This window comes from Aplosporella prunicola (assembly GCF_010093885.1).
Source record: "Aplosporella prunicola CBS 121167 unplaced genomic scaffold K452scaffold_19, whole genome shotgun sequence".
NCBI classification, from domain to species: domain Eukaryota; kingdom Fungi; phylum Ascomycota; class Dothideomycetes; order Botryosphaeriales; family Aplosporellaceae; genus Aplosporella; species Aplosporella prunicola.
This window is the reverse complement of record NW_022983547.1, coordinates 430,985-458,512: the sequence shown is the minus strand read 5'-3', so window position 1 is coordinate 458,512 and position 27,528 is coordinate 430,985. Positions and strand designations below refer to the sequence as shown.

The 27,528-nt window shown below is 54.4% G+C and overlaps 12 protein-coding genes across 12 annotated transcripts; 7 read left to right on the top strand and 5 right to left on the bottom strand.

Moving 5' to 3' along the window:
• Positions 1 to 332: 332 nt before the first annotated feature.
• On the top strand, positions 333 to 899 carry K452DRAFT_205304 (uncharacterized protein; the record flags this gene model as incomplete). Its single annotated transcript, XM_033536096.1, has 1 exon — positions 333 to 899. A coding segment is annotated over one exon (567 nt), but the record flags the coding sequence as incomplete, so codon positions are not given.
• Positions 900 to 1,099: 200 nt separating this feature from the next.
• On the bottom strand, positions 1,100 to 2,218 carry K452DRAFT_328076 (uncharacterized protein; the record flags this gene model as incomplete). Its single annotated transcript, XM_033544965.1, has 2 exons — positions 1,100 to 2,101; positions 2,159 to 2,218. 2 exons carry the CDS (start codon positions 2,216 to 2,218, stop codon positions 1,100 to 1,102), a joined length of 1,062 nt encoding a protein of 353 aa, XP_033395361.1.
• A 655-nt stretch (positions 2,219 to 2,873) lies between these two features.
• Positions 2,874 to 3,398, top strand: K452DRAFT_195237 (uncharacterized protein; the record flags this gene model as incomplete). Its single annotated transcript, XM_033535938.1, has 2 exons — positions 2,874 to 3,029; positions 3,144 to 3,398. Coding segments are annotated over 2 exons (411 nt in total), but the record flags the coding sequence as incomplete, so codon positions are not given.
• A 5,885-nt stretch (positions 3,399 to 9,283) lies between these two features.
• On the top strand, positions 9,284 to 10,315 carry K452DRAFT_275099 (uncharacterized protein; the record flags this gene model as incomplete). Its single annotated transcript, XM_033539219.1, has 3 exons — positions 9,284 to 9,445; positions 9,604 to 9,686; positions 9,738 to 10,315. 3 exons carry the CDS (start codon positions 9,284 to 9,286, stop codon positions 10,099 to 10,101), a joined length of 609 nt encoding a protein of 202 aa, XP_033395359.1. The 3' UTR covers positions 10,102 to 10,315.
• A 309-nt stretch (positions 10,316 to 10,624) lies between these two features.
• On the bottom strand, positions 10,625 to 11,486 carry K452DRAFT_231908 (uncharacterized protein; the record flags this gene model as incomplete). Its single annotated transcript, XM_033537196.1, has 2 exons — positions 10,625 to 10,805; positions 10,864 to 11,486. The coding sequence occupies 2 exons, from the start codon at positions 11,484 to 11,486 to the stop codon at positions 10,625 to 10,627; spliced, it is 804 nt and encodes a 267-aa protein (XP_033395358.1).
• A 231-nt stretch (positions 11,487 to 11,717) lies between these two features.
• Positions 11,718 to 14,199, top strand: K452DRAFT_289641 (uncharacterized protein). The gene is made up of 5 exons (XM_033540864.1): positions 11,718 to 12,240; positions 12,296 to 12,785; positions 12,948 to 13,035; positions 13,089 to 13,806; positions 13,869 to 14,199. Exons 1-5 carry the CDS (start codon positions 11,794 to 11,796, stop codon positions 13,917 to 13,919), a joined length of 1,794 nt encoding a protein of 597 aa, XP_033395357.1. The 5' UTR covers positions 11,718 to 11,793; the 3' UTR covers positions 13,920 to 14,199.
• Positions 14,200 to 14,624: 425 nt separating this feature from the next.
• Positions 14,625 to 16,400, top strand: K452DRAFT_300184 (uncharacterized protein; the record flags this gene model as incomplete). Its single annotated transcript, XM_033542303.1, has 3 exons — positions 14,625 to 14,828; positions 14,878 to 16,115; positions 16,214 to 16,400. 3 exons carry the CDS (start codon positions 14,625 to 14,627, stop codon positions 16,398 to 16,400), a joined length of 1,629 nt encoding a protein of 542 aa, XP_033395356.1.
• Positions 16,401 to 17,314: 914 nt separating this feature from the next.
• On the bottom strand, positions 17,315 to 17,884 carry K452DRAFT_63546 (uncharacterized protein). Its single transcript, XM_033546943.1, has one exon. The coding sequence runs from the start codon at positions 17,780 to 17,782 to the stop codon at positions 17,417 to 17,419; it is 366 nt and encodes a 121-aa protein (XP_033395355.1). The 5' UTR covers positions 17,783 to 17,884; the 3' UTR covers positions 17,315 to 17,416.
• A 101-nt stretch (positions 17,885 to 17,985) lies between these two features.
• Positions 17,986 to 21,389, bottom strand: K452DRAFT_310567 (uncharacterized protein; the record flags this gene model as incomplete). Its single annotated transcript, XM_033543346.1, has 3 exons — positions 17,986 to 20,307; positions 20,355 to 20,452; positions 20,504 to 21,389. 3 exons carry the CDS (start codon positions 21,387 to 21,389, stop codon positions 17,986 to 17,988), a joined length of 3,306 nt encoding a protein of 1,101 aa, XP_033395354.1.
• Positions 21,390 to 22,215: 826 nt separating this feature from the next.
• On the top strand, positions 22,216 to 24,371 carry K452DRAFT_63512 (uncharacterized protein). Its single transcript, XM_033546942.1, has 3 exons — positions 22,216 to 23,838; positions 23,894 to 24,011; positions 24,067 to 24,371. Exons 1-3 carry the CDS (start codon positions 22,399 to 22,401, stop codon positions 24,318 to 24,320), a joined length of 1,812 nt encoding a protein of 603 aa, XP_033395353.1. The 5' UTR covers positions 22,216 to 22,398; the 3' UTR covers positions 24,321 to 24,371.
• K452DRAFT_63502 (uncharacterized protein) lies at positions 24,229 to 24,875 on the top strand. Its single transcript, XM_033546941.1, has one exon. It carries the CDS (start codon positions 24,403 to 24,405, stop codon positions 24,742 to 24,744), a length of 342 nt encoding a protein of 113 aa, XP_033395352.1. The 5' UTR covers positions 24,229 to 24,402; the 3' UTR covers positions 24,745 to 24,875.
• Positions 24,876 to 25,643: 768 nt separating this feature from the next.
• Positions 25,644 to 26,937, bottom strand: K452DRAFT_300180 (uncharacterized protein; the record flags this gene model as incomplete). The annotated part of the gene is made up of 3 exons (XM_033542302.1): positions 25,644 to 25,846; positions 25,937 to 26,827; positions 26,892 to 26,937. The coding sequence occupies 3 exons, from the start codon at positions 26,935 to 26,937 to the stop codon at positions 25,644 to 25,646; spliced, it is 1,140 nt and encodes a 379-aa protein (XP_033395351.1).
• Positions 26,938 to 27,528: the final 591 nt, after the last annotated feature.

Sequence of the window (27,528 nt, the reverse complement as noted above, 5' to 3'; positions counted from 1 at the left end):
GCAGTGAATCCCACTTGATAGTGACTGACGTTGTTGCTGGAGCATGCGATACATTCAAATAGCTAGTAAACACTCACGTCTTTGTTCACCTGCAGACATCTACGGATATATCTAGGTGCCTGCTCGGCACATAATTAGAAGAACATCCAATCAATAATTCTGTTTCATAGTTTCAACAGTTAGGACCTTCCTTTTTAGTCTCAAAAGCCGTCGGAGCCGGTTTCACGCTGAAGTGGGGGCTGAAGTCCTGATCTTAACGCGGCGCAGTCGAAGAGGCAGCACTTCCCTTTCTTTACACTAGTTTAAGCCCTCGAAAGACCATCATGGAGGACCCATTCCGCTCCGCTCGGCTGATCTATCATGCCTTAGAGGACACGCCAGAAGACGACGCCTTCGTGCACTCAGTCCAATCCGATGCCCAGGCCTACGTCGGCTCGACCACGTCTCTGCTCCGGCCAGAAAGCAGAAAAGCCAGCGAAAGCTTCCGGGCGCATTTGGAGAACTTACTGTTGGGCGTCATCGTCTGCCTCGCGCCTCCTCCATCAGTCCCACCGGCGGCACCCGTCCCGATCGGTATCATCTATTTGACGAGTCCGCGCCCTGGGAGGGAACATCATCGCAACAGCTACATCAGTGTGGACATCGTTGCCCCACACCAGCGTCAGGGCTATGGCAGCGAGGCAATCGAATGGGTCCTCAACTGGGGGTTTCAGATCGCGGGCTTGCATCGCATTGCGATTGAAAGTTTGTCATACAACGAGGGTGCGACGCGTTTGTACGAACGACTTGGTTTCGTGCTGGAAGGTCGGAAACGGGAAGCTATTTGGTACAATGGTGAATGGCACGATATGATATCGTTCTCGATGTTGGAGGATGAGTGGAGGAACAAACAACGGAAATTGGGAAGAATCTTGAAATAATTGTTCGCCAGTGAGGAGTGTATAGCAGAAGAGCTAGGAAAAAACGTTCTGTTTCAAATTGTGCTAATAGAGATACGGTCAAATGGAATGAATTGAGGAAATGTTAAAGAGAAGTTGCCGAGTAGATCATTACCTCGAATAACAACCAACCACATCCAACCTAGCACCGATTGTGTTACTTAGCTGCATCCGCATTCCGCTGCTCCTTGATGCGCAAAACCATGTATCGCAGCGCCGATAATGGCTTCCGGTTTCTCTTCCTCCAAGCCAAGTAAGGTATTGGCACTATCCATCTTAAAGGGTTCCACTGCTCCCAAGGCCTCATCGTACAGAATGCTCCGTTCCATTAGGAACATTCCAGCATCAGGAAATCCCTTTTCCATCCGTTTCGTAGCCTCGTCAACGCATTCAGCCGTGTCGTTATAACCCACTTCCCAATCCTGGTCAGTGTCCTTCCGCAAGACCTCAATGACCTGGTTTGCCGTCGTGATGCAGCCCGCAGCGTAAAGATACCGATTCTTTACCTGCTCCCAATGCTCCACGACCTTTGCAACCACCTGACCAACTCTTTCTAGGCTCGTCGCAGCAAATTGCTCTGTCCCTTTCCCATGGACCGTGGCGCTTCGCCACTTCATATCAACCCCCAGCTCTCCACTGATAATTTTAGCATCCAAGATACATCCTACAGCAACACCAGCCCATTCGAATGGGTTCTCAAAGCCCGGTGCTGCCTCCCTCTTGATGTACATATCCTCTTCCGGCTCAGCGGCCTCCTCTACCACGCCTTCGTTCTGCATTCCTCTCAGGTATCTTATCACACGCGCCCGCTCTTCGCTCGGGGGTAACTGCTCCTGGACCTTTTCGTTCAGGCTATCGTGACCGAACTCGCTTGCGATAAACCTCGTTACGCCCGCTGCGACAACGGCATTGATGATACGAGTTTGTAGGCTGTAGTCGCCGCCATTGACAGTGCTGATGATGAGGTCCTGGCCGGCGAAGGCGCTCCTTAAGGAAGGTGCAGTGAAATCGCTAGTTCGGTGGGCGATGTTCTGAAAACGCGGGGTATCATGATTGTGGGCGCGTGAGAGGAGCGGCGCTTGCGAAGGGTATGTTAGGACCGTAAGGGCGAAGGCCGGTTTTTGGGAGAGGGCTTGAAGGACGGTTGCGGAGATGATTTGGTTCTAGAGCCGGGTCAGTGGCATGCTTAGGGATGGTGGAGCATAGCGAGCAGAACATACGCCAATGACGAGAATGTTTTTGATTGAGGACCTTGAACCGACCCCGTGAGGTTGCGCCATCGCGAGATACTCTGTGTTTTGGCCTTGGAGTGCGTCCAACTACAAGCTCGCAGCATTGGCGATGGCGATGGATGATGGCGGATTAGTAAGGTCACTTGACACTTGACAAGCTGAGCGGGTGAGGAGTTGTGATGGGTTGCATTTGAGTGGGATATGCTCGCTATTTCATCGAGCGACAGATTTGCTACATGGTGAGAGATGGTCTGATAGTCCGGTTCTAGAAGTGGTGTTGTAGGTAGCACAAATCACGAAACAGGTGCGGTGGGATGATCGGGCGGGCCTTTCGCGGTGACAAACCAAACCTTGGTTGCTTGCGATGATTGAGTCGACCGTCGGATGCATTCAGACGACAGCTATGCTATAGGTAGCCCATGGACCTGGATAGAGACCAATGTTGACAAAATGTACTGTGCAAGCGCTGGCGTGAAGTCGTTGCAACGGCCAACGACCCTGTGCAAATCCTCAGCCCTACACGTGCCAGGGCTTCCCTGTCCACTCCAGCCAATTCCGACGTCATCGCGAGGTGCTGATCAAACCTCCGGCATTTCCATCCATCCATCATCCTCCTTCAAAGACCCATCTAACCATCAAGACTTTTTGCATAGCCTACAACATGGTCTTTGGTATACTCTTGGCGCCGCTGCATGTTGCCCAAGCGGCTGGCAGCGCGTACGCGCTCTACTTCTCATACATCTCCGTCACCAACCTACAGAAGTACGAGAAAAAGACGGAAAAGGCAGCCGAGTGGTCGAGCACGGCCGAGGAGCAGCTGCACAAGACAAGAACCACCCAGGGAAGTGCAGTTCTTACGGTCAGTGCTCCAGAGTCTTTGTTTACCTAGCACCATCCAAACCCGGTGGGCTCGCTACAAGCTCCGCCGAAGCGCGTGAAATGTCCTAGAAACGCTATGGCTGACTCATAGTAGATAATCACCTCTTTAATCTCGAGCTCACTTCTCCTGTATGCCAACAGTCGGGGCACCTGGTCGTCTCGAGTTCTGTTCCTCTTGAACGCCGGCAATGTTGCCAACACGCTCTTCACGCGCGCACATGTCAGCAACTTTTGGCACAACAAAGCAAAAGTCCCATTCGTGGAAGGATACAATGACGCTATCAGCTCGACAGACATCATCTTGAAAGCGCTGACCGGATTAGCGGCGGCGTGGACGGTCAGTACGGTTGTACAATTGCTGGCATAAAGAAATCGTCACAAGAGTCAGGCGGACAAACCCCTGGCTTTTCGGAATCACTTAATGGAGCCTTCTGGCCAACTACCCCGGTTGTATGTACCATTCGGGTGTTCCCAGCTTCCGAAAGTTATTTTGTTCTTCATTATATCTTTTCTGGAGCAGATCATCCCTCCGAGGCCTGGTCAATCAACATTGCTTTATAACTTAACACACAGTTAAGAGGTGAGAGTATGTTCTACATTTTTGCAGGTATGCTGTTATGTGGGGCTAGAAGGGGTGGGCCAATTATCCGGGGCCCTTTGCAATACCCAAATCACAAGCATATGCAAGGCTAAGCAAAGACATCTTCCCTGAAAGCAAGCGCTGGCTATTCTCTCGTGTTGCTTCATTGTGCCTAAAGCGTCGATACAACAAAGACAGCAGAAGAACGAATAATCCTTATAAGCTCCTTCCAGCCTCTAGAGAATTTAGATCCTTCATCTGTGATTCGTGAGATCCTAACAAGTTCTTGTCACTACAGATTCACAATTACCGATAGTCATCACTGTGACTTCAACCAGTGTCCACTCAGAAAAAAATGGCAGCCCCGGGTGCCAAAAAGGTACCCCTTCCAGGGGAAAACATGAGGTATTTCCGAGAAGCACACTTTGATCACATTCAAAATGCTAGGCCAAGTTGGGACCAAGGTAATTGTCTCTTGATCTGATCAAAGCGTGTTACCTGAAGCTGACCGGGAAATTTAATTCAGACCAAATTGTCAACTGCCTGAAGCTCATTTGGTGGACTACAGTGGACTCTGGCAGTAAGGAGAAGTATGGGAAGGAACATGGGAAAGGCGCTTCGGAAATTTTCCGCTGGGACAGCGAGATCCCTGCCGAAGACGTCAATATACCCGCGTTCTGCAAAGCAAACGAAGCCGCAAAATGGAAAAGGGAGAAGATGGGAAAACAGAAACCTGCGGCTGAACGGGTTGTTGATCGAGGAAACACGTGTCAAGCTCCAGTTCCGGAGTCAGAAAGAGTATCGAATACACAAGGAAAACAGAATATGGGAACAGGTCCGCACGACGGTCACCCCACTCAGCCCCCTCGACCTCACGAAGTAAGAGGATCAAATGTACGAGAAAACCAGAATACGGAAACAATTGCGCACGATGGTCACTCCACCCAGCTCCCTCAACCTCACGAAGAAAGCAGTAGGCTGCAAGATTTCCGCAAGCCTGATTTTCGCTTCATGAAAATGCTTGCGGATCCAGACCAGAACCTTGGTGACGAGCCGCAGAGACCGGTATTGGAGTATCATACACAAAATGCGTACGAGGTAGAACGCCGCCAATGGGAAAGCCTTTTGACTGGGAGACATGGCGCAGAAGGCACAGGTATTCTAGATGAGAATAATGGGTACTGGCTCCCTGCACAGGCTCTAGGAGCGGGTGGTTTTGGAAAAGTTGCACTTTGGGTGAAGATTCATAGAGAAACTTCGAGAGTAATTGATGTAAGTCCCCGGTGTTCATTCTTGGACTCGATATGCTTAAAGCCAGGCTGTTGCTAAGAGCTTTCCAAAACAGAAAGTAGCCATCAAAGATGACGACCAACTCGAGAATGCGGCAATATGGCGCGATCCAGCACGATGGCGGAACAGACTGCCAATCGAAATATCTGTCATGGAGCAGCTCAAAATGGTTACGCCAGTCAACCCTTATATCTTGAAAATACGTGGCTATCGTGTCAGCGCCTTGCAGTTTCGATACCGCCTGTACCTCGATTTCGTACCATATGGCGACCTTTCTAATTACATCATCAAGCATAAAAAAAAGCGCACATCGCTTGATTTCTGTTACTACGTATTCCTGGCACTGGTTGAAGCGTGCTTGATCATGCATCAAGGATCGCTAGAGGAGCCGGTAAAAGACTGGGTTAGCCTCGTCCATCGTGACTTGAAACCTCAAAATGTCTTTCTCGGCATCAACAACCTCGACCGGAAATCGGTAAGGCATCCAAATCCAGAACCAAACATTTCGCTAACAACTTGTAGGCGTACCCAACACCTCAGCTAGGTGACTTTGGTATAACGTTCGAGAATTACGAAGACGACCCGAACAATTCTCTGTTTCACACCGGATATGGTACAGATGTGTATATGGCTCCTGTATGGTCTTCCGGCGTATTTATATACCTTTTTGATGAAAAGAGCTAACTCAACAACACAACAGGAGCAAAGAAAAATGCGCCCTTCGCTTGCCGATGCGCCTCGTCTTAGTGACAGGACCAATGTGTACGCTATCGGCGCAACGATTTTTGATTTGTTGGTCGGGCAAAAATATGGCGGCCCATATTTCTACGCAAAAGGCAGCAGAACAGGCAAAACACCTGAGAAAGCGAAGCTAGCTGACCAATTTGGGTGGGATATCAGCAGCATCCTCACAGATGAGAAGTACACTGCAGGTCGCCATCGTCAAATGCGCAATATATTGCTTCCATGCCTTCACTTCGATCCTAACGAACGACCATCGCTGTTCACACTGCGACGACAAATCCTAGCCGCCATCGAGGAACCGGGATCCAACCAAGGCATCCACCTCACTGACAGTCACATAAAATTGGAGACAGTGAAGGATGTGGAAATGCTGCACAAGAAAGAGCTAGGAAAAAAGAACATTGAGAACCCTCGTGAACTGCCACAAGGGACGCCAGTTAATCATGTACCCGTAAGCGGGTACAGCAAAGGACGTTCTTCAACAAAACGACCACGCGAAGGCAGCACCCACAACGATGGAAATTCGGTGAAATCACGCTGGTCAAACTAAATCTTCACACACCGCAGCGTGAAAGAGCAGGCAAGAACATAAACACGACGATGCTGCATGTCCTTTTTTCTTTTGTTTTCGTTATGCGTTGGTTTACTGCATGTATAATAGACAAAGAAATGGTGATTGCTTCAGGATAGGCCGAAAACGTTCCTAGACAAAGCGAGATTTCAGCTTGCTCTTCTTTCTTTGAGAACTCAGTTCTTTCGTCGAAATTTAATGTCCTCAGCGCAGTCCTTCCTGAGATTTGAATGCTCATATCATTCGTTCCTAGATACTGTTCGTGACCCCAACCCCATTTCCACCATGGTGCAGGCAGTTTCGAAAGCCTACAAGGATCGATTCATTAAGATTCACGTGTCATACGTTGAAGGCCAGCGGCCGGGATGGACTGAAAGTAAGTCGAGGTATGAATTGATGGCGCTCCTTTTCTGACATGAACAGTTGATGCACTCAACACCCTCTCTGTCATATGGTTCTATGAGGTCAGCGAGGATGACAAGAGACTTTACGGAGCTAATAGCGAGCGTCATGGAGATGATTTTCCGTGGCTGATCCCTGCCAACCCAGCTAAGAAGTGGGATGGTAGGAAGAAAAAAGATCGGCAGGAGATGAAAGAGTATTGGGAAGAAGAGACCACGGCAGCAGCAGCAGCGGGAGTAGCAGCAGCGACAACAGCAGCTGTAAGCATGAGGGCAGAAGATGCAGAGAGGCAGCGTTCAACGAGGCGACACACAGAGAGAGAAACTCGATGGCCAGATACCTCGTACATGAAGGCACCAGAAGACAGCGACGACGGGTGGGGACCATTCGAGGAAGAAAAGAATACATCGATCGACAACGTTTTTCGGATGCATTATGCTGTTGAGATGACAGAAAGAAGGCGGAAGCGGCTTATGGAAGGTCAGCGCCGGTATCGGTTGTACATCGAGTATGCTGCCCACGCTACACTCCGTCAGTTGAGATATTCTCTTCGACCATGAGATAGATCCCCCAGACTCATTCTGCTATTACCTTTTCCTTTCCTTAGTGGAGGGGTTTCTGGCGGTACACGAAGGAAGCCTTGATGGTTATGTCGATGGCTGGACATCAATCGTTCATCGCGACATTCACGCAGCGAACATTTTCTTGGGAAACCCGAGGCCGAGAAAAGAAGACAGAGACTGGTTCATGGTAAGTACGATTGCTCCCTTGATAACATATCCTCCTGCTGACGGGTAAATTAGTATCCGTCAATAATGATCGGAGACTGGGGATTAGCTTTCGAGAACCATGAGGACGAACCGCACAACCCAAGAGAATATATAGGCCATGGTAATAGGAGGGTCGCTCCCCCAGTAAGTGTTTTACCCTTTTTAGTTATATAGGTCAACGTTAATTAAAAGTTTCCGTGTCGTACAGGAGCAGAGGGTCTATTGCCCTATGAAGCCGAATGACAAAGCCCACCGTTTCTCAGATCGAACTAACGTCTTTGCTATTGGGCAAATAATGTCGTACTATCTCAGAAACTTGGAGGGCCACGAGCAAACAATGTTTCCCTCTGGGCCCACGAGTATCGAACTTCAGTCACTAGAGTACTGGGATGTCAATAGACTCCTTAACGGATATGAGAGCCAACCCAGACAGCTCATGCGAGACCTTATTCGCGAATGTTTGAACTTCGATCCCAACGACAGACCATCTTTGTTCAGTCTCCGAAGACGACTTAAAGATCACATCGACAACCCAGACAACGGGCTCAAACCTGCGGAAATCAACGATACCGATATTCCGTCGCCTCCCTACGTCGACATTAAGAATCTGCCGAGATTCAAGGGCGTCATACCATTCCCTGTTGCTTTACAGCCCTATCAGAATGACTCTTCTACTGTTTCTGTATATTCGAGTGTTCAACTGGGCGGAGAACGCGGAGCACGATTAAGAAAAGAGGCTAAGGAGAGATTGAGACGGTTCAATGAGAAAGAAGCGGAACGGAAATTGGCAGAAGAAGAGGCAAGCGGCCGAATTGGCAGCAAAAAAGGAAGCGGACTTGGCAGCAAAAGAATCTGGGCTGACTCCTGGTTACAAGGAGGAGTTCTCCGAATCGGATTAGTGCGAACGGGTGGAAGTGTCGTCTCCAAGGGACCATACTGGTGTCTGTCGAGACTGAGTACCGACGCTCACCGTCCGTGTCAGGTTCAGCACTAGCCGGAACCGACACTAAGTTGAAAGGGAAGTTAAGAGCGAGTGAGGCGTAAAAGAGAAAAGCGACCAACTTGGCAACAGAAGTGTTAGCTGGACTGGATGCGTCATACGGTATGACTCAATGGGGCTAATGAAGCAGCCATTGAGTGCCATAATGGCAGAATGTAGTTGGAGACAAGCGAACAAGAGAACAAAGGTATCGTGTGGAAAAAAGACAAGGCCAGTGATCCCATGAGATGCATGCGGAATTGAGAAACGAGATATAGATGCGACCAAGGGATGCGGAGGACACCGGGTTCTTTCAGAAGAATGCGTAGTAATGTTTAATCTGTCATTTCCAGTAAAACAGAATTCGATAGTATGGACCCGTGGGTAGTGGGTACTGTAGGTGAGATGCTCATTACTGTGAAGCGTATATACAACGGTAGAAGAGCAGGTTGTTATAACTCACATACCCTTTGTGAGCAACATGTCCAACCACTATCGCAGCCTTTCGATCCACCAAATGAATAATCTGCAGGGAGTGTTTTGAATGTACTGCGATAGCTACATGTTCTTGTGATTGGGTAATATTTAGATTCAGAGTGACTTGACACGCGTTCACGTTTATGGAGCACCACTCACGGTGAGGATGAAAAACAATATGAGTCGCGCTGTTGTTGTACCGACTGTGCGACGTGTGACCCGCACCGAAGGACTGTGATGTGTTTGCACGGCGGTGGTGAAGTTGAGAAGATGGGCTGGCCGAAAGCGGGCTAGTGCATTCGCTTACGGGCACAAGCAAACGATATTCATTTTCGAGCCAACATTTCGAAGAACTTCAACCGCGACGCGAAACCCGACCAAGACCCCTTCGACCACTCCTCCAGTCGAGCAATCCGCAACCATGTCGTCGGCCGCCCTTAACAAGATCGCGCCCAACAGCCCCTCGAGGCAGAACCCCTCCGAGATCGAGTCGAGCATCGCCAATGCTCTCTACGACCTCGAGTCCAACATCCCGGACATGAAGGCGTCCCTGCGCCCTCTCCAGTTCGTGTCCGCTCGCGAGGTAAGATGAGCATCAACCCCGGCTCCATTGCCGGAATCAGCCTTGCGACACAACACCGGATATTCTCTGTTCGCGGAACCACAAATGGCCGGACAAGATTCTCGAAGAGGCGGTGGGCACTGGGCAGCAACAGCACGCTGACACCAGGACTCTTATAGATTGAGGTTGGCCACGGCAGGAAGGCGATTGTCATCTTCGTCCCTGTTCCCCTTCTCACTGGCTGGCACAAGGTCCAGCAGCGGTATGTGTACAGACTTTCATGTGGCAGGGACGGAACTAATTCAATGCGCAGCCTGACCCGTGAGCTCGAGAAGAAGTTCTCTGACCGCCACGTCCTGCTCGTTGCTTCCCGCCGCATTCTCCCCCGCCCTAAGCGCTCCAACCGCTCCCGCAACGCTCAGACCCAGAAGCGCCCTCGCAGCCGGACTCTGACTGCTGTCCACGACGCCATCCTCCACGACCTCGTCTACCCCGTCGAGATTGTCGGCAAGCGCGTCCGCACCAGGGAGGACGGCTCCAAGGTCCTCAAGATCATCCTCGACGAGAAGGAGCGTGGCGGTGTCGACTACCGCCTCGACACCTACTCCGAGGTCTACAAGCGCCTGACTGGCAAGGGTGTCAACTTCGAGTTCCCCCAGCACGGTGCTGACTACTAGATGTGGATATTGAGAGGAGTTACGGTTTCAGCATGCTTCATGTATGACGAAGCCTCAAAAAAGGGCCTTTCTGCAGGATTTGGGACTGGTTCGGATAGTTCGGGAGTGCAATGCACACAGCACGTCGCGTGAGTCGTGCTAGAATACCAATGGTCAAACTTTTCACGTCAGGTGGTCCTACATCAAAAGCTGTCCTAATGATCTGTTGTGGTGCATACAAATGATGCAGAACTGTGTATAGTTCAATTTTGTTTCTCAAAAGCTAATCTTGAGTTAAGTGTAACGTCTGTCACCCCGAAGCGAGATTCAGCGTCTTGCGAGATGATGATGCTTGTACGGGGTGGAAGAAGAAACCTAGTTAAGGTGTTTGTAGCATGTGTGTGCTCTAAGGTCTTCTTACTCATCTCCAGAATTTAGGCCTGTAGCAAGACAAGGAATAGTCCGTAGGGACTGCTTGTATCGTTCCCTATCTCGCTAGATGGAGAACCTCGGTTAACAGTGACGGACGTTATAAATAGCACGTTTACTGCCGGTCCAGCTCTGGATAATGACGGTACAACCCCATGGAATACTTCAGGCGCCTTTCGCTGGCCAGATACTCTTTGATGCCCTTCTCTTCCTTGAAGCTAGGATAGAAAGTCGCAAAAAGGAGCGGGAATTCCTTCTTTCTGGCCTCCATCTCCTTCGGGAAGGCAAAGTGCAGCCTGTAGTGGGGCGTCAGTCTCATACTAACCCAACCAATATAGGTATCAAATAACCTACCCGTCGACAACCTGCCACCATGTCGTATCTGCGTAAGACAGCTTGTCACCAATCAAATACTTGCCCTTGCCGAGCTGCTTATTGCCCTTCAGGACCCTCTCGAAATAACTAAAGAATTTGGGAATCCTTGACTCGCGGAAGTCTTTGGCCTTTCTTGAGCTCTCCTCCTTCTGGTCTTCATAATACAGCATGACGGCGACAGGGTGGTGCGTATCGTGGGCTTCGTTGCTCATGTCTAAGGCCGTCAGCATCAGCTGATTGGCATGCAGCCTGTCAACCTCGTCTGCAGGCGCTAGGCCGACCTTGGGTGCGATGTATTCGACAATGTTTGGCGTCTGGCAGATGAGCAGGGATTTGCCGTCCTTGCCGGCACCAGGGACACGCAGGGCAGGCGGGGCAAAGGCGGGCGGGTTGCCTTCCTCGTCGCCAGTGCTGTTGGCGTCACAGATGGCTTGTACCTTGGGGTAGCCATTGTTCTGGTCTTCGTTCGCGGGGTCACTGTACGGGACGCCTGCGGCCTCGAAGACGAGCCTAACGTACTCGCCGCGGCCGGGAATGGTGGGGTGATAGAGGAGTTCGTAGTTGGGGTGAGTGCGCTGGCGCTTGGGCTCGGGGGCAGCCATGGTGGAGTGGTTCTTGAGGAATTGGAGAGCCGGGGGCTTGGAAACAGCTTTGGAGGGGTGGTGAGAGGGAATAGCTTTAGAGGGTAGGGAAGAGGGAAGAGGCGTGAGGTGCTGAAATAGCCCCGCTCGCAGTCGGGATGTATGCGTGACGTCAGTAGACGGGGTGAAAATGGAAGGCAGAGGCGGAGAAGCGTACGAGGTGAGAGGGTACCTACCACGTACAATTGAAAGCACGGAGCGATTCATGGGAGCGGAGAGGGTTGAGTGCAAATGATTGGAGCTCACACGCAGCCGCCGTGAGCTCGAAATGGGTAGCTGGCAGGAGGACCTCCCCGCACCAAGGCAGTTAGCAGTCCGTCCAACGTCTGTCAACCAACCCTCCTCCCCGTCCGTCCCTGGGACCCGCTGCAAATCCACGACTCGTTACTGCCCCGACGGCACACGCGGCATCACTTTACCGAGAGAGCGCGCGCCTCCTGCTCGCGTGTCGCGTTTCCGGGGCCTGTCTCAACTCGCAGGGTTGCTGGGCTCTCAAAATAAAGCCAAATCTCATTTCGCACAGCTGACCCGCTCCTCTCCCTTTCACCTCCACGCGCACGGCAGCACAAGCTTCCCAATGTTTTCCGTTACCACTCCCCCATCCCTACATGACGGTCGAGATAAAATGAACGGCGGCTACGAAACTCTACCCTCTCTAGATCAAAAGCTAGAGTCGTTTCGAAGGTCCGACCAGGAACGAGACGCCCTCTTACAGGTAACGCCCCTCCCCGCCAGGCCCGCCGCTGCAAGGGAGGCTAACCTGGGCTTAGGAAATTGTTCGCCAGTATGAACAGCTTAAGTTGGCCTTCAATGAGAAATGCAGCGATTTGGACAACGAAGTGCAGGCACGTAGATACTGGCAATCACAGTTCAACGAATCCACCCGGGCGCAGGCCGTCATGCGCCAACAGGCCGATCACAATCCCTTCGTCTTAGTCCTTATCGACGGCGACGGAGCTATATTTCAGGATGCCTTCTTGAAGGCCGGTGCAGACGGCGGCTCGGAGGCGGCGAGCAAGCTGATGGTTGAAATAAAAAACCATATACTCGACGTTTATGAGGGCCAGGCTGGCTCATGGAACATCATCGTGCATATCTACGCCAACCTCGAGGGCTTAGGCAGGAAGTTAGCTTCCGTAGGTATCCTTCGGTCGCCGCAAGAGCTGCATACCTTCTCCCGGGCTTTTAGTCTGAATCAATCTTTGTTCAATTTCATCGATGTCGGCAGCGGCAAAGAGAGAGCCGATCACAAGATTAAAGGTAGGTCCATTTCATGCCAGGACCATGACAGTCCAGACTTTTCGTTATATCTCATATTTGCAAGCTTTCTATTACCTCGTGACTACACCTGCAGCGGGGGTCAAGCTAGAGATTGCTGCGACTTCTGCGAATGAGGTCGCCTTGCTAATGGACACACTACAGAAATGCTGCGTCTTTTCATCTCAAACATCCAGTGCAAGCACATTATATTCGGTGGCTGCCACGATAATGGATACCTCGTTGCACTTGAGTACACATACTTCATGCTCTCCAGACTGCAGATTGGGGGCTAATCTTAAGCAGCCCTTACAAGAATGACCCGGTGGCTGCCAATCGGATTTCTTTGCTGGAGACTACACCTGCCCAGCCTGCCTTTACCGGCTTAAAGTTCAAAAACGCACGCTTCGAGTCTGTCTTCCGCCTAGACGAGCTCCCAGAGCGTCCGGTCATGGCACCGCAGGTTATTCCTATCAAGACCAACTCCCCGCACCAGACTATGTCATCTCCCGTGCAAAGCATTATCTCACCTCAGCAGCAACCGCTCCCACCAGCATCTGCTCCCCCTAGAACCGTAACTCCGGCCACGTCCACATCTACCAGCCAGTCATGGGCGGCGGTCGGTAAGACGGGTATGACGAGCAAAAGTATCAGCATTGCGCCCGTCAAACCAGTGCAGCGTCGCTACGTGTTGCTGAATCTGTACGACCAGCGCATCGACGAGAAATTACCCAAGGTCGAGCGCAGTGCGCTTGAACGCTTTCACCTACGCATCCAGAAGCAAAAGATGTGCAACGAATACCACCTGCGTGGCGCCTGCACGTCGCAGGAGTGCCCGTACGGCCATGGCGAGAAGCTGAGTCCTGTTGATAGGCTCGCGTTGCAGCACAAGGCGCGCAACATTGCGTGCCCGCTCCTCAATGATTGCCGCGACGTCACCTGCTACTATGGACATAATTGCCCCCACGATGAATGCTCACGTGGGGATGGTTGTTACTTTGCCATGACCCACGATATGGATAGAGTATGTCCCCGCATGCTCCGAAGCGCCCCCCTGGCTGCTGTCCTTTGCTAACACGATGATAGTTTCCGAAAATGAAGATGTATGAAGATGGGACTATCGATATTTTACCTTAAACAACAGAACATACTCTGCGGAAACGTTCCTTTATAGGCTCGCCAAGCAGGGACCAGGTGCGCGTAGGGAGCGGTCTTATTTTTTATTATCTAAATTGACATCGGGGAGGGGATGTTGCGGGGAGGTGGAGAGTGGATGTCGGGGGCTAGGAGGTTAAGTTGATTAGTGATTGGTAGATTTCGATTGCGCTGATGGAGGTGTTGGGGATGAGGCTTCCTTTCTTACACTCTTTCACACATTTTTATACTTAAAGCAAGACGTTCGTTTCCAACTAGGAGTAGCGTACGAGTATGCTGTGACGAATGCAAACACGTGCAGGCAGGCATCAGCCCTGAGAGCCACGTGCTCACGCTTGTCTACCGTCCGAAAAGAATGCTCCCCCGGACATGGCTCCGAGGCGGCGGACACAACCAGTCTGGATTGCTCCATAGGGCTGCCCTGCGCTTTCCAGACGGGGCAAAGTTTGTCTGGAATGACCACCTTTTGGCGCCCAGCCGACGACAGAAATGGCCAAAGTTGTGAAAGAGGCCGCCGGATGGACGCACTACCCGCTCCGTCTGCTCCAGCGGCGGTCTACCTTGCTGGGATTAAGCTTTTCTTTTTTCCCCTTCCCTTTTCGCCATTTCCTTGATGCTAGTCGCCGTTCTCCTTGCCAGGTACTCCTAGATTCGCTCCTTCCCTGCCCACGCTAGCCACCGGCCGCCATGGCCACCCTGTCTACCACCACGCTGCTCGCCATCCTCCTCGCCCTGCTGTACTACCTCCATCGCCGCCTGACGGCCTCCAAGCACCTTCTCGACCATCTCCCGTGGATTGGCCTCAACGAGGATGAGTGGTTTGCAAAATCCCGTGCGCACTTGCGCGAGGCGACGAGCAGCTGGGATCTGCTCAAGGCCGGCTACGCCAAGGTCTGTATACATCACCACCCACCATGCCCCCCTCTAAACTTCGTCACAGTGGAGCACTCAGGAAAGGACTTTTATAATCCCGAACCTCACTTTCCGTCCTGAAGCCATTCTGGCCCAGTCTCACATCTCATGGCTCGTGAAGCAGCCGGAAGGCATCCTGAGCACCAAGCCAGCTCAGGTGTCTCTTCTCGAGCTAGAATGGCTAGCACCGGCCCAAATCTACGAGCATCCTTTTCATGAGGAGGTGATCCGCAAGGACCTCACTCGCCATCTTGGTCAACTGACTCCCGCCATTGTCGACGCCGTGATGACCAACATTGACCGAATCTGGGGCGAAGAGTCAGAGTGGAGGGAAGTTAACGCCCACAAGACGCTCTCTGAAATCATCATCAAAATCTCCAACTCTATCTTCTTGGGCGACGCCATTGGTCCAGACGAAAAGTACGTGAAGGCAGTCACAAACTTCTCACAGGTGTTTGTTCTTTCCGCCGCCGCTATCAAGGCACTGCTTCCGGATATCCTCAAACCAGTGTTGGCTCCGGCGCTTGGGTTGCCAAGCAAGTACTTCCTCAAGAAGTGCAAGGATTTTCTCGTTCCGGTCATCGAACAGCGTCTCGCAGCTCTCCAGCGACAGCGTGACTATCCAGATATTAAGCAAGACGTACCTTCCGACTTCATACAATGGATGACCCAAGCCGCCTTCTTGCACGACTCACCCGCTGAAGCCGATGCCACACTTATTGCCACGCGCATCCTTCTCATGGAAACCACCGCCATCCATACTAGTGCCTCTGCCATAACGAACACTGTAATTGACCTCGTAGCTTCCGATCCTTCGCTAGACTATCTCAATGGAATCCGTGAGCAGGCTAGTAAAGTTCTCGTCTCGACTTCAGGGCAATGGACGCATCTCGCTATCCGGCAACTCACGCGTGCTGATTCGGCCATCCGCGAGTCACTCCGATATTCTGGCTTCGCGGCGCGCGGCGCCAAGCGACAAGTTACAGCTCCCGGTGGACTCACGTTGCCCGACGGGGCGTACCTCCCTTGCGGAGCGTGGCTCAGCATCCCCGTCGCGGCCATCCACCATGACGATCGCTTCTACCCCTCTCCCACCACCTATGATGCTTTCCGCTTCAGTGACGCGCGTGCTGACATGCTAGAAGCATTAAGGATGCGCGGCGCAGGTGGACAGGCGGAGCTGTGGGAACTACTGCAGGAGAAGCGTCTGAGCCTGAGCACGACTAGTGATGCTTTTGTGCCATTTGGACACGGTAGACATTCATGGTAAGTTGCAGTCCTCTCTTGTTCGCCCTTGCTGTCTGCTTCATTTTCTTTTTCATTCCGTTGGTCTCGCTTGCTAACGCTTTTCTTTTCATGGACAGCCCTGGCCGCTTCTTCGCTGCCCAGGTCCTGAAATTAATCCTCGCGCACATCACCCTCAAATACGACATCCAGCCACTCCAGAAACGTCCGTCGAATGTGTACATGAGTGACTTTTGTGCACCCCCGCAAAAGGCGATACTTACCATTCGACGAAAGGTGAGGGGCGAAAATGATGCGCTTGACTGAGTGCTTATCAAACCACTTTTCCATTCGTTAATGATCTTTATTGACTTGTCATGCTTTTAATACTTATCAGCTCTTCCAAAGCCACTAGAAACCTATATGGTGCTGCTGTATCCTTATGCAGCGCCTCCACTTTTCTAGTGTGACACAACTTAGTTCCTTCTTCTCCACGTCTTTCGTTTATTTTTTACACTTTTGTTTTTGTTTTTCTTCACTCGTTTTAGAGTATGCTTCAAACTTATTCATCATTCCTTTAATGTAATCAGTTCGGCATTCCCAAACAACATGGCAGGGCGGACCAAGAGGAAATTGAGAAAGACATAGGAATTGTTCGGCGGACGGGGAGCATAGAGGTCTTTCTGGCAGAGATACAGACACACGGCTAGGCGAACAGACGGCGTCACGAGAAAGGCCCTTCAATGGGTTCCAAGTTGTGGAACAGCTTCAATTCCCTTCTCTCCCCTCATTCTTTTTTTCTTTCTTCGATCTCATACCGTTACACTCACTCGTTCTTGTTCTTGTTATTGTGTTCGACCCGCAGACAGGTATTTGGACAGCAAACAAACACAAGGGTGACAGGAAACACACAGTGTTTGCGTGCCCGCTGTCTCCATCACCAATAACTTTGTCAGTGGATGTGTTGTTTTTCTACCTCCCGTGCTCCATTTTCTCCACCCCTGTCTTTTCCTACAATTCATTATCCTTCCCGCATCGATTCAAACACAGACTCAAGCACAGACACAAACACGTTCACAGAAACACTAGCAAACACCAAACACACACATATTCGCGCACATTTGTACTATAAGAAATAATCCACAAGGAACCGAGCGGCTGTACAGTTACACCCGCGCTTAAAAAAGCACAGTTCAACTTCAAGCTACCGGCTGCCAGGTATGAGGTACGATATGGTTGGTATGCATCGACGAGAGTGTCTGTCTATTCATTCCCCAGCCCCCCTCCTCCACTAAGTCTCCCTCACACACTTATTCGCTCGCTTCCTTGCCTTGCTCGGTCGCTCATACAAATGACGAAAAAGCCGCCGCCACCACCATCACTAGGTACCGCCGCTCCCGCACGCTACTATTGATATACGCCCAGGCAAACAGACACAGCCGCCCACCCACGCAAACACACAACAGAGAGATGTAACCCACGCCGCGGCGTACATACCACCACCTCCGCCCCACCAGCGTGCGCTCCCATACACGCATGCATGCAACAACGCTCCCGCTAATCCAAAAAACTAAACAGGGAAAAATAGCAGACGCAAGCCGACAACGATGGTAATGAAAACAATAATAAATAATGTTCAAAAGAAACAGAGGGGAAAAAAAAAAAAGTATTCCGGCCTTACTCCCCGCCCTGCCGCCCCGGGCTTCCATCCACTTTACACCAACCCCGTCTATCAGCACCAACTCTTTAACTCGCGCCCGCAAGCACCAACTCTGCCAGAGCCTCCCTCCTACACTCTCTACAACTTCTAGGTATCGTATCGTATCCACACACACGCGCGCGCGGGGCTCGGACCGGACCGGACCGGACCGGACCTAATCTATCCATCCCGGATCTAAGCCAACCGGGGGACCTACCGGCCCCGCACGCCCTGTCGCCCCACCTGCACGTCAGGCACCTCCGTCTCGACGAGCTCCAGGCCGCTGAGGCTGGGATAGCGCTTGCTGAAGCTGGCCTCCCAGTCCTCGGCGCTGTCGCCAACGCTCTGTAGGCCGAGGCCTAGGCCCGCCGCGCCGCCTGAAATGTCGCCAGTTGCTTGCTGTCGCTGCTTGCGCGGGCTCGGCGGCGGTATCATCTCCCCGCCTGCGCCGAACTGGCCGCCCGTGCGCAGGGCTTTGGGCTTCGGCGGCGCGGCGGGCGGCGGCTTCGATGCGGCCGAGGAGCCGGTCGGGAGCGCGCCTTGCGGGGGCGCGGGAGACGCGGTCGTCGACGACGTGCCGCCTGCGGCGGGCGATTGCTGCTGCTGCTGCTGCTGCTGCTGTTGTTGTTGTTGTTGTTGTTGTTGTTGTTGTTGTTGTTGTTGTTGTTGTGAGGGTCGCGAGCGGCCGTACACGAGCTCCGACTGCTGCTGTTGCGCGCCGATGACGGGCGAGGCTGATGCGGCCGACATGCCTGTCGGCTTCTTGGCGATGGCGGGGGCGGGCGGGCGCGCCGCCTGATTACTGCTGCCGCCGGTGTTATTGCTGTCGGCGCCAGCGGATGCCGTGAAGCGGCCGTAGCCCTCGGCAGTGCGCTTGGGCGGGGTGCTGTTCTGCTGGCTGTCCTCCAGCAGCGTCTTGACGCGGTTCTGGATCGACGAGGCATGCGAGGGCCCGCCGCTGGCGCCGGCGCCTCCCGCAGCCACGCGCTTGCGGTACTCGGCCGCGGCCTCGGCGACGCGCTTTTCCTCCTGCGAGAGGCGCCGCCGCTCAAGCTCGCGCCGCACCTCGGCGGGCAGGTCCTGCGTCTCGTCGATGGCCGACTCGTCCTCGGAGCGCTCGCCCATGACGTCCGAGCCAGCAATGGGGGCCAGGCCACCCGATTCGCTGTCCACGCGGTCGTACTGGACCGGGCTGGTCGAGCGCTGCATTTCCGGCGCGTTGCCGCCGCCGCCCTCAAAGCGGCGGAATGCATCGCCGAACCGGCCGGCGAGGATGTTCTTGGTGCCGGCGAGGGACGGGAAGCTGGACCGCTTGGAGTGATTGCTGATATGGCTGCCGCTGCGGCGGTGTACCTTCTTTTTGGCCGCGTCTGACTCGGCCTCCATGGAGCGCAGGAAGTCGACGTTGGAGGTGATGTTCTTCTCTTGCTCGTTGTCCTGGTCGAGAATAGAGGGCGATCGGACGCGGTTCAGCTCGCTTTCATCCTGGATGATGGCGGAGACGCGGTTGCGCGAGTTTTCCCGGTCACGCAGGTACTCGAGATTGGATTCGACGTGCACGCTAGACGGCCTTGCCCGGGAGTTTGCGGACTTGGAGCGGTTGATGGGGTCAGTGATGTCCATCACAGACGGCCGCGAGCCCTCCAGAGACGGTCGTGACGAGGCCGGAGATTGCGGTAACGTCAAAGTCGTGGTGCTGGATTTCGAGCGGTGCATGTCGATGTAAGATGGTCGTTGCGGCGCAGAGACATTAGGCTGCGCGGTCGTTCTAGGGTTATCTGACGTCCTTGTTTGGCTGATGCCACGTTGATGGCTAGGCTGAGAGCCGGGAGGCGGGAAACGATAGATCGGACGTTGGCTAATGTCTGGATATTTGGTTGGGGAAGGCGGTGGTGAGGTATTAGTACCCGTGGAGACCATCTGAGAACGCTGAGGTTGCGGCTGGTAAATACGCGACTGCAACGGGTTTGGCTCTTCTCTGCGCGGCTGAGGCTGAGGTTGAGACTGCGTCTTTTTCAACGAAGACGATCTTGACAGACCAGAAGATGCACTCGAAGGCGCTGGCGGTTGACTTGCGGCCGGAGCACGAACACCACCAAACACCTGATCAGCCAACGCTTCCGTGACACGCTTGTTGGCCGGTTCGGGGTGCCTCGCCTCCACAGGTGAGGGCTGCTGGGAGAACTGGAATCCCTTTCCGCGGTCGTGGAGGATAGAGAACTCGTCCAGCGAAGGGAATTTGGACGCCAATTCGTCGGCCGCTGCAGCTCTCACAGGTGCCGATGTCGAATCCAACGCGGCGAAAGGGTCGTTCAATGCCCGCATTGGGGACGGACTGGCCTTCGCCGCGGGAGGTTGTTGCGACGGCGCTGTGGGCCTGCCACGCCTCATTGGCGTGACTTCGGGGATGACTTGGACCTGCTGGACTGGCGCCGCTTTGTGGATGCCAATCAGAGGTGGAGATGCGACCTGAGGATCGGGCGACGGCAATTGCTGGGCGTTGCGCACCTCCGAATGAGACCTGTTCGCGTATATCTACGTGGCATTAGTACATTGGATTTAACGGAAGCCTGCGTTCTTACGTCTGTGATGGGGCATTCCGTGTTGCGCATGGAGCAGACTTCCCGCACGACCTGGTAGATGTTCGGCCGCTGCTGAGGGTTCTCTCTGAGCATCCATGCTGAATTGGGGTTAGCCTTTGGGAGTGTAGCAGCTCCGTGCGAGCACGTACCTATTAATTTCTTCGATCGGTCGGAGAAAGGAGGATAGTGCGGGAACTTGTAGGTTGCGTTCAGAATGGCCATCTGTCCTTGCTCCTCGAATGGCGTGGTATAATAACAGAGCTTGTACAACAAGACGCCCAGCGCCCAAATATCGCTCTTCTCGTCAATCGGTTGTTTTCTGTAGACGTCGATCATCTCCGGACTGCGGTACTGCATTGTGGTGTGTCTCTGGATGTCGTCCTCGATCAACCTGCCCTCGGCGGCCGTCGTAGCAGCCGGGCGCGGCGGCGCGGAGGAGCCGAAATCGCACAGCTTGTAGACCTTGGAGGTGCCCGCGGTGGCTATCAGGACGTTCTCGACCTTGAGGTCTCGGTGGAGGAGCGGAGGCTTGAGGTAGTGCATGCAGGCAACACCCTCGGCGACGTCGGAGAAGATCTTGAGGATTTCGGGCTCGGTCAGGCGGTGCTGCAGGCGGGTGTTCATGAAGTCAATCAGGCCGCCGCCGGAGCAGAACTCCATAAGCAGGAAGACCTCATAGCCGCCTCCTTTCAGCTGCGAGGCATGCGAGTCGATGTACGTGACAATCTTGCGGTGCCCCTTGAGCTTCTTCATCGTCTCGACCTCGGTGCGCATGTTCGCCAGGGCCTCCTTGTCCGGGACAGCAACGCGCTTGAGCACGGCCGTGTCAAGGCGGTCGCCCGACTTGCTGGGGACTTTGACCACGTAGACATGAGCGAAGCCGCCCTCGGACAGGTATTTCTCGACGACGGCGCGGTGGTTGCCGACCTGGACCTTTGTGCCGGGAGCGAAGGTGCCGGGGGGAGCATTGTGGTGGGGGACGCCGTAGGCTCCAGGGTGGTGGAGATGGGCGGAGGGGTGGTATGGGGACGTCATTGCGAAACTTGCCCGGCGGCAAGAGAGAGGCAGCAGTCGGGCTTAGGGAGTCGACATGTGTGTGGGTATGAGGTGGCGGCCAAGGAGAGTAACGGTCGGAGGTAAGGTGCTGGCGTTGGGATGGAGGTTCGAGGGCACATCCGAATCTCTGAATCGCGTTCGGCAGATCTACCGCAGGCAGCGCCAATCAAGCCATTAGGGGTCGCCTTTTCGAAGCCTTCGCTCTGCACTCCCCCACACAAGACCCTGTCAAGGGCTGCTGCAAACGGCCTTCGACTGTCCTCGTACGAGTATAAGGTCGGCATCAACCGCCGCCGCGAAAGTACCTAACTACATAACAACTGTGTGGGCGAATGACGGCGCCCGCGGAGCATGACCTATGCAAGCGTGGCAGGGCGGGCAGGGCTGCGTCGTCGTCGTCGTCGTCGTCGGCGTCGTCGTCTGCGTCGTCACCTATCGTACCTTGCTGCCTCTGTATCTACCTACTCTCTCCTCTGCAAAACTGTGGTAAAACAACACCAATTTCCATCACCATTCCTTCACCGGCCGCTTGGGCCAGTTCTCTTGACTCGAGTTGCCAGCCCGCGTCACGACCCGCCGCCGCGCCTAATCCCACCACCCCAGTGCCCCCCCCTCCCCTAGCACCTCACACTACTACTCGTACCTATCGAACCTTCAAACCAACTTTGCCCTTCTCACCCTCGCTACTCTACCCTTCCGACATACCTCTGGCCTCGCCGTTCGCTGCGCATCGCCCGCGCTCCAGCCGCTCCTTCCGCCGCCCGATCCAGGGTCTGGCGCCCATCCCCCCGCCATCGCCTCGGCATCGCTACCTCGCGCCCAACTCTCCCACGACAACCGCCGATTCCTCGTCTCACACCGCACGCCGGCTCCTGCGCGCGCAATTTCAAAAAGCCCAGCCTTGGACGCCGCCCGCCGGTGCCCGCCCCCGAGCCACCTCCCTCCGCTCCCGAGTCCTTCCCCCCAAACTCCACCTTCCTCAGCCACCATGTCCCGTTCACGGAGAGAAGAGCGCCTGCCAGGCGGTCGCTCCAGCTCCGACTCATCCGCCTCCACCTCGCCAGAGAGAGGCGCCGACGACGACAATGATTCTTTCATGATGCAGGCCAACGACTCGCAGTCGTCCATCGAACCATCTACCTCGGAGGAACTCAGCGATGCCTATGCCCGCGAGATCGAGGAACGATGCCGTGTGTCGCCCATCTGTCGCCTCCCCGCCGAGCTCATGATTTCCATCTTTGCGAAGCTGGCCTCACCCGGAGATCTCAAAAATTGCATGCTGGTGTCAAAGGACTGGGCGCGGAATAGTGTGGGACTTCTGTGGCACAGGCCGCAGACAAACAAATGGTCGAGCGTCCACATAGTGGCACAGTCGCTCCGCAGGGTCGACAGCTACTTTGACTACGAAACGCTAGTCAAGAGGTTGAACCTCTCGACCCTGGGCAACGAAGTCAGCGATGGCACCTTGCAGCCCTTTTCTGGCTGCAAGCGGATTGAACGCCTAACCTTGACAAACTGCAACAAGCTCACCGACCTCAGCCTGGTCGGCATGCTTGAGGGCAACCGTGCTCTTCTGGCCCTGGACGTCACCGGCCTGGAAAACGTCACCGACCGCACCATGCAGGCCCTTGCGAACAACTGCTTGAAACTCCAAGGCCTGAACATCACGGACTGCAAAAAGATCAACGACGAGTCTCTGGAGGCTGTCGCGAAGCGCTGCAGAAATGTCAAGAGGCTCAAGTTCAACAACTGCTCCCAGCTGACCGACAAGTCGATCATGGCGTTTGCCAACAGCTGTCGCTACATCCTGGAGATTGATCTCCACAACTGCAGAAACCTGGAGGATGCTTCAGTTACTGCCCTCATCAGCGAGGGACGCCACCTCCGGGAGCTCCGCCTCGCGCACTGCTCTCGCATCACGGACCACGCATTCCTCGACCTCCCCCAGGATGCCATATACGACAGTCTTCGCATCTTGGACCTCACGGACTGTGGGGAGCTCAACGATGTCGGTGTTCAGAAGATCATTGCGGCTGCACCGCGCCTGCGCAATCTCGTCCTGGCCAAGTGCCGTCAGATCACCGACCGCGCCGTCATGGCCATCACCAAGCTCGGCAAGAACCTACACTACATCCACCTTGGTCACTGCTCGCGCATCACCGACTCAGGGGTTTTGCAATTAGTCAAGATGTGCAACCGCATCCGCTACATCGATCTCGCCTGCTGCCAGAACCTGACCGACCGGTCCGTTGAGCAGCTTGCGACACTGTCCAAGCTGAAGCGCATAGGCCTCGTCAAGTGCGGCAATATCACTGATCGCAGCATTGCCGCGCTCGCACGGCAGAAGCAGGCTGGCTCAAACGGCGCCATTACCCCGAGCTCGCTCGAGAGGGTTCACCTCAGTTACTGTACCCTCCTGACGCTCAATGTATGATTCACAGCCCGTGCGTGGTTTACACTCTTCAAACTGCTAATTACACAAGTTACAGGGTATCCATGCACTGCTCAATAACTGCCCGCGCTTGACGCATCTTAGTTTGACGGGCGTTCAAGCATTCTTGCGCGAGGACTTGCTCGTCTTCTGCCGCGAGGCACCTCCCGGTAAGTCTCCACCTATCGTTTCACATTGCTGTGAAAGATTCTGATATTGTGCAAGAATTCAATGACCACCAGCGTGACGTCTTCTGTGTTTTCTCCGGAAACGGCGTGACACGGCTTCGGGACCATCTCAACCAGGAGGAGACCAACCCTACCTATGAGACGGATGGGACCATGTACGACGACGGTGATGACGTTGACACGATAGTCAACGTTACCAACTCAGTCACAGTGACGGCCATGATGGGAGCTACCGCCATCGGTGAGGAAATGGACGAGGACTTTGGCGAGGGCAGCGAAGTACTGGGCTAAACCGCACTGCCGCATTAGGTTCTGTCCTCACCCGCACGGACCTGGGAGAGCGATCCGTTGAAGCTACCTTTTCGATGATGGCATGCGAGATGGACCAGGTCGTCAACTCGCTGCGCGTGGATCCCCGCACCTTCTACCCCGCCGACGGCCATGCAGCAGCAGTCCGGTCCCCCACGACGGCGAGCCCCAATTATGGACAAGGCATCCTTGGCGTGCACGTCGGGAGCTACGGACCAACAACAACACCAACAACAACACCCTCGCAGCGACTGGAGCCGTCTCCCTCGTCGTCGTCGTTATCCACCGACGGCTCCTCGTTGGGCTGGCCCCGCCGCAGCGCTGGCGGTTATACTTATTACCCCGGGTATGGCTTGTTTGCTCACGACTCACCATTCCACCCGGCCTAAGGACGGCGCATGCATAGGCGACCCAAAAAATCCTTTTTTTGCGTCCCCGACCTTTCTTCTTAGATGGAGCGGCTGAAGGCACTACCTATGTGCCCCTGAAGGTCTCTCCAGATCGCGCGTCATTTCCTTTGTAATGAATACCCCAATTACGGCCGGTTAGGGTTCTTTTTGGAGTCACACACAAGGTCGACAGGTCCTGTGCCTTTTCTTTTTTTATTTAAACTACATTTTATTCAACAGTTGCAAGCGGAGCCTGCTGCTATTATCCCCTACGCGCGCTTCAGTCTACTAGCCCTTTTACTGCCGGGTTCTCGTTTCCCCTTCTCCCCTTATTAGCGCTTCTTCTTTTCCTTTTTCTTTCGTTTCTTTTCTCTGTGGGGTTTCTTTCCATAACGGCGTTCTGCGGTTCTGTGTAGATAGCGCATACATATGGGGTTTTTTGGGCTCCCTTCCGGACCATGGGGGGTTTCGGGCACAGCGGGGCAGTGCAGTACACATCTATCCATCTCATCGAGAACATTCGTCTACGGACTTTGCTTGGGTTGAGCCGCTGAGCGGCGTCGTGAGGGTGTGTGTGAGTGGTGGGGCCGTTGCCGCGTCTCTTGCAGCGGCAGCAGGCCCACATGCCGTTCGTTTATCCGTACAGTAGCGCTTCCTTCGCGCGCCGTTCCCGCGCTGGCGCATCCGCCACGCGCAGTTCCTGCTATCGTGACGCACTAGCTAGCACGCGCTTGTGTGTCTTCTCCACCTTTCCTCTTACACGTCTCCGCTCACTTGAACCTCGATTCCATCCAACAATCATCAACCAACCCATGCCCATTCTTCCTCCATGCCCTTTCTCACTTTGACATCCCGACAAACTTCGAGACGCCAGGCAGGCCCCTTTCCAAGCGCAGGAGTAATCCAATCACTCTCCTCATGGTGCAGGCGTCCCACCATGCACGCCAATCGGCGTGCCCCCGCCGGCCGGCGTGGCCGAAGGTGTCGCATCGCCAGCGACCCTCTTCCTCTTCTTACGCTTGCGAGGAATGAGCGCGGGAACCTTGCCGATGGTGCTCGAGACGGCGAGCTTGGTGCCGCAGGTCAAGCACGTCTGGTCGGCAAGCGGCTCGCAGAAGACTGGTGCACGCAGGGGGGTCTCGTTAGCGCTTTGTTCGCATGTGTAAACAATTGGGGAGAGGGGGGGGCGGGTTGTGAGGTTGGACTTACTGCTGAGACAGACGGAGCATACGTAGCCCACGTCGACGACCTTTCTGTGGCAGAAGCATGCGGCGCGGAAGTCGACCTCGCCGGCGCTGGGGAGCACGAGGTGCTGCCGCGCCGTGTTGTCGGGCAGGAAGGCCATCATGAGGTATTGCAGCAGGCCCTGGGGCGCCGACGGCTCCAGGTAGATGCCGCCTGTGGCGTCGCAGGCCTGTTGCAGGAAGATGGTGTCGCCGGCGAGCTTGAGAATGTCCACTGGTATGTGCTGCCGCTGTGCGGCGAAGATGGCATTCATGACGGGGATGTATTGGGAGGCGAGGTCTCCGGAGACGCTGAGCACGAGGATACGCGACGTCAGCATCGTGCGCGTGTGCTGCGATTCTGTGGCTGTTGTGGGTACGGCGATAACGTGAGCGTCGGTGCTCGTGGGCGCGGATTTTAGCGTCGCTTTGGCAATGTATGCCAATGCTGTCGTGAGGGCGCCGGCGATGAGTGTTGTCGTCGTTGATTGCAAGTGCGACTCGCTGGTCTTTGACATGAGGGCGCGGAGGTTTGTCATGATCTCGGTCTCAACTGTCCGGAAGGGTCGGTATTTATTCGCGTCGTCAATGGACGTGCCGGACGCGTTGGACCCGTCTGTCATATCGACATCACCGTCTGCATGCCCATTTGTCTTTGCCCGCTTTCCGGAGGGGCGTGGTGTAGGGTACAGCCATGTTGCTTGGTGCGAGTGGCTTGCTATTACCGCAACCTGGTTCGCTGAGTTTATGGCTAGATGTGCGTTTACAAAGACCAAAAGGTTCGCGATCGCTTTGGAGAGCGGGAGCGTATTGGCAAGGTAAGCCCAGGCATGCGGGTTGGTATCAAGGACGATAGTTAGAAGAGAAGGCGTCGGACCTTGCAGCGTGGTTCAGATTAGCAACATCATCCTAGTGGCAGAAAGACAGCCGGCCCGCCTTACCATCGAGGGTCTTTTCGTAACGTTCAGTTGCGTCGAGGCCCTCCATGGCGCCGTTTCATTCACATGCTCAGCGCTTGCGAGAGGGCGTTGCGGAGAGCGCGGCAGTGGGCGACTTTTAGGTGTCGCGATTTGCGATCTCGACGGGGTGACGGTCGCACGTCAGAGATCCAACTCGTCTACCGAAGTACACCCGCGGACCGCCAGCCCACCTGCGTTTACCCCACTCTCATCTCACCACTCTTCGAGCAGGTACCAGTATGTACGAGTACTGTGTAGATTCTGCCGTCTAGAAGGAACGTGCTGGCGCATGGAGAACGGCATGGCAGGTTTGCTCTGGGGCGCGACGACGCCGGCGAGGAGGGGGATAGAGAGGGAGTGGATATGCTGCGTGAGTAGCGGTGTTAGCTGGGCGCAAAGTTGGTGTGGTGATTGGGGCGTGAGCGCACTTGGTAATGCACCGCGATGCCCTATCTGGTGAACTTTGCCGGGTCAGTGGCGCTCTTCTCGAGACAGCGGGCGCCAGAAGCACCGTAGTGTATGTCGAGGATCCAGAAGCGGCGAGGCATTGCGGGAGTGTTAAACCACTGGCAGTGTTGGTATTTAAGCAATAGTGGTGACGGTGATCATGAATGGCGGA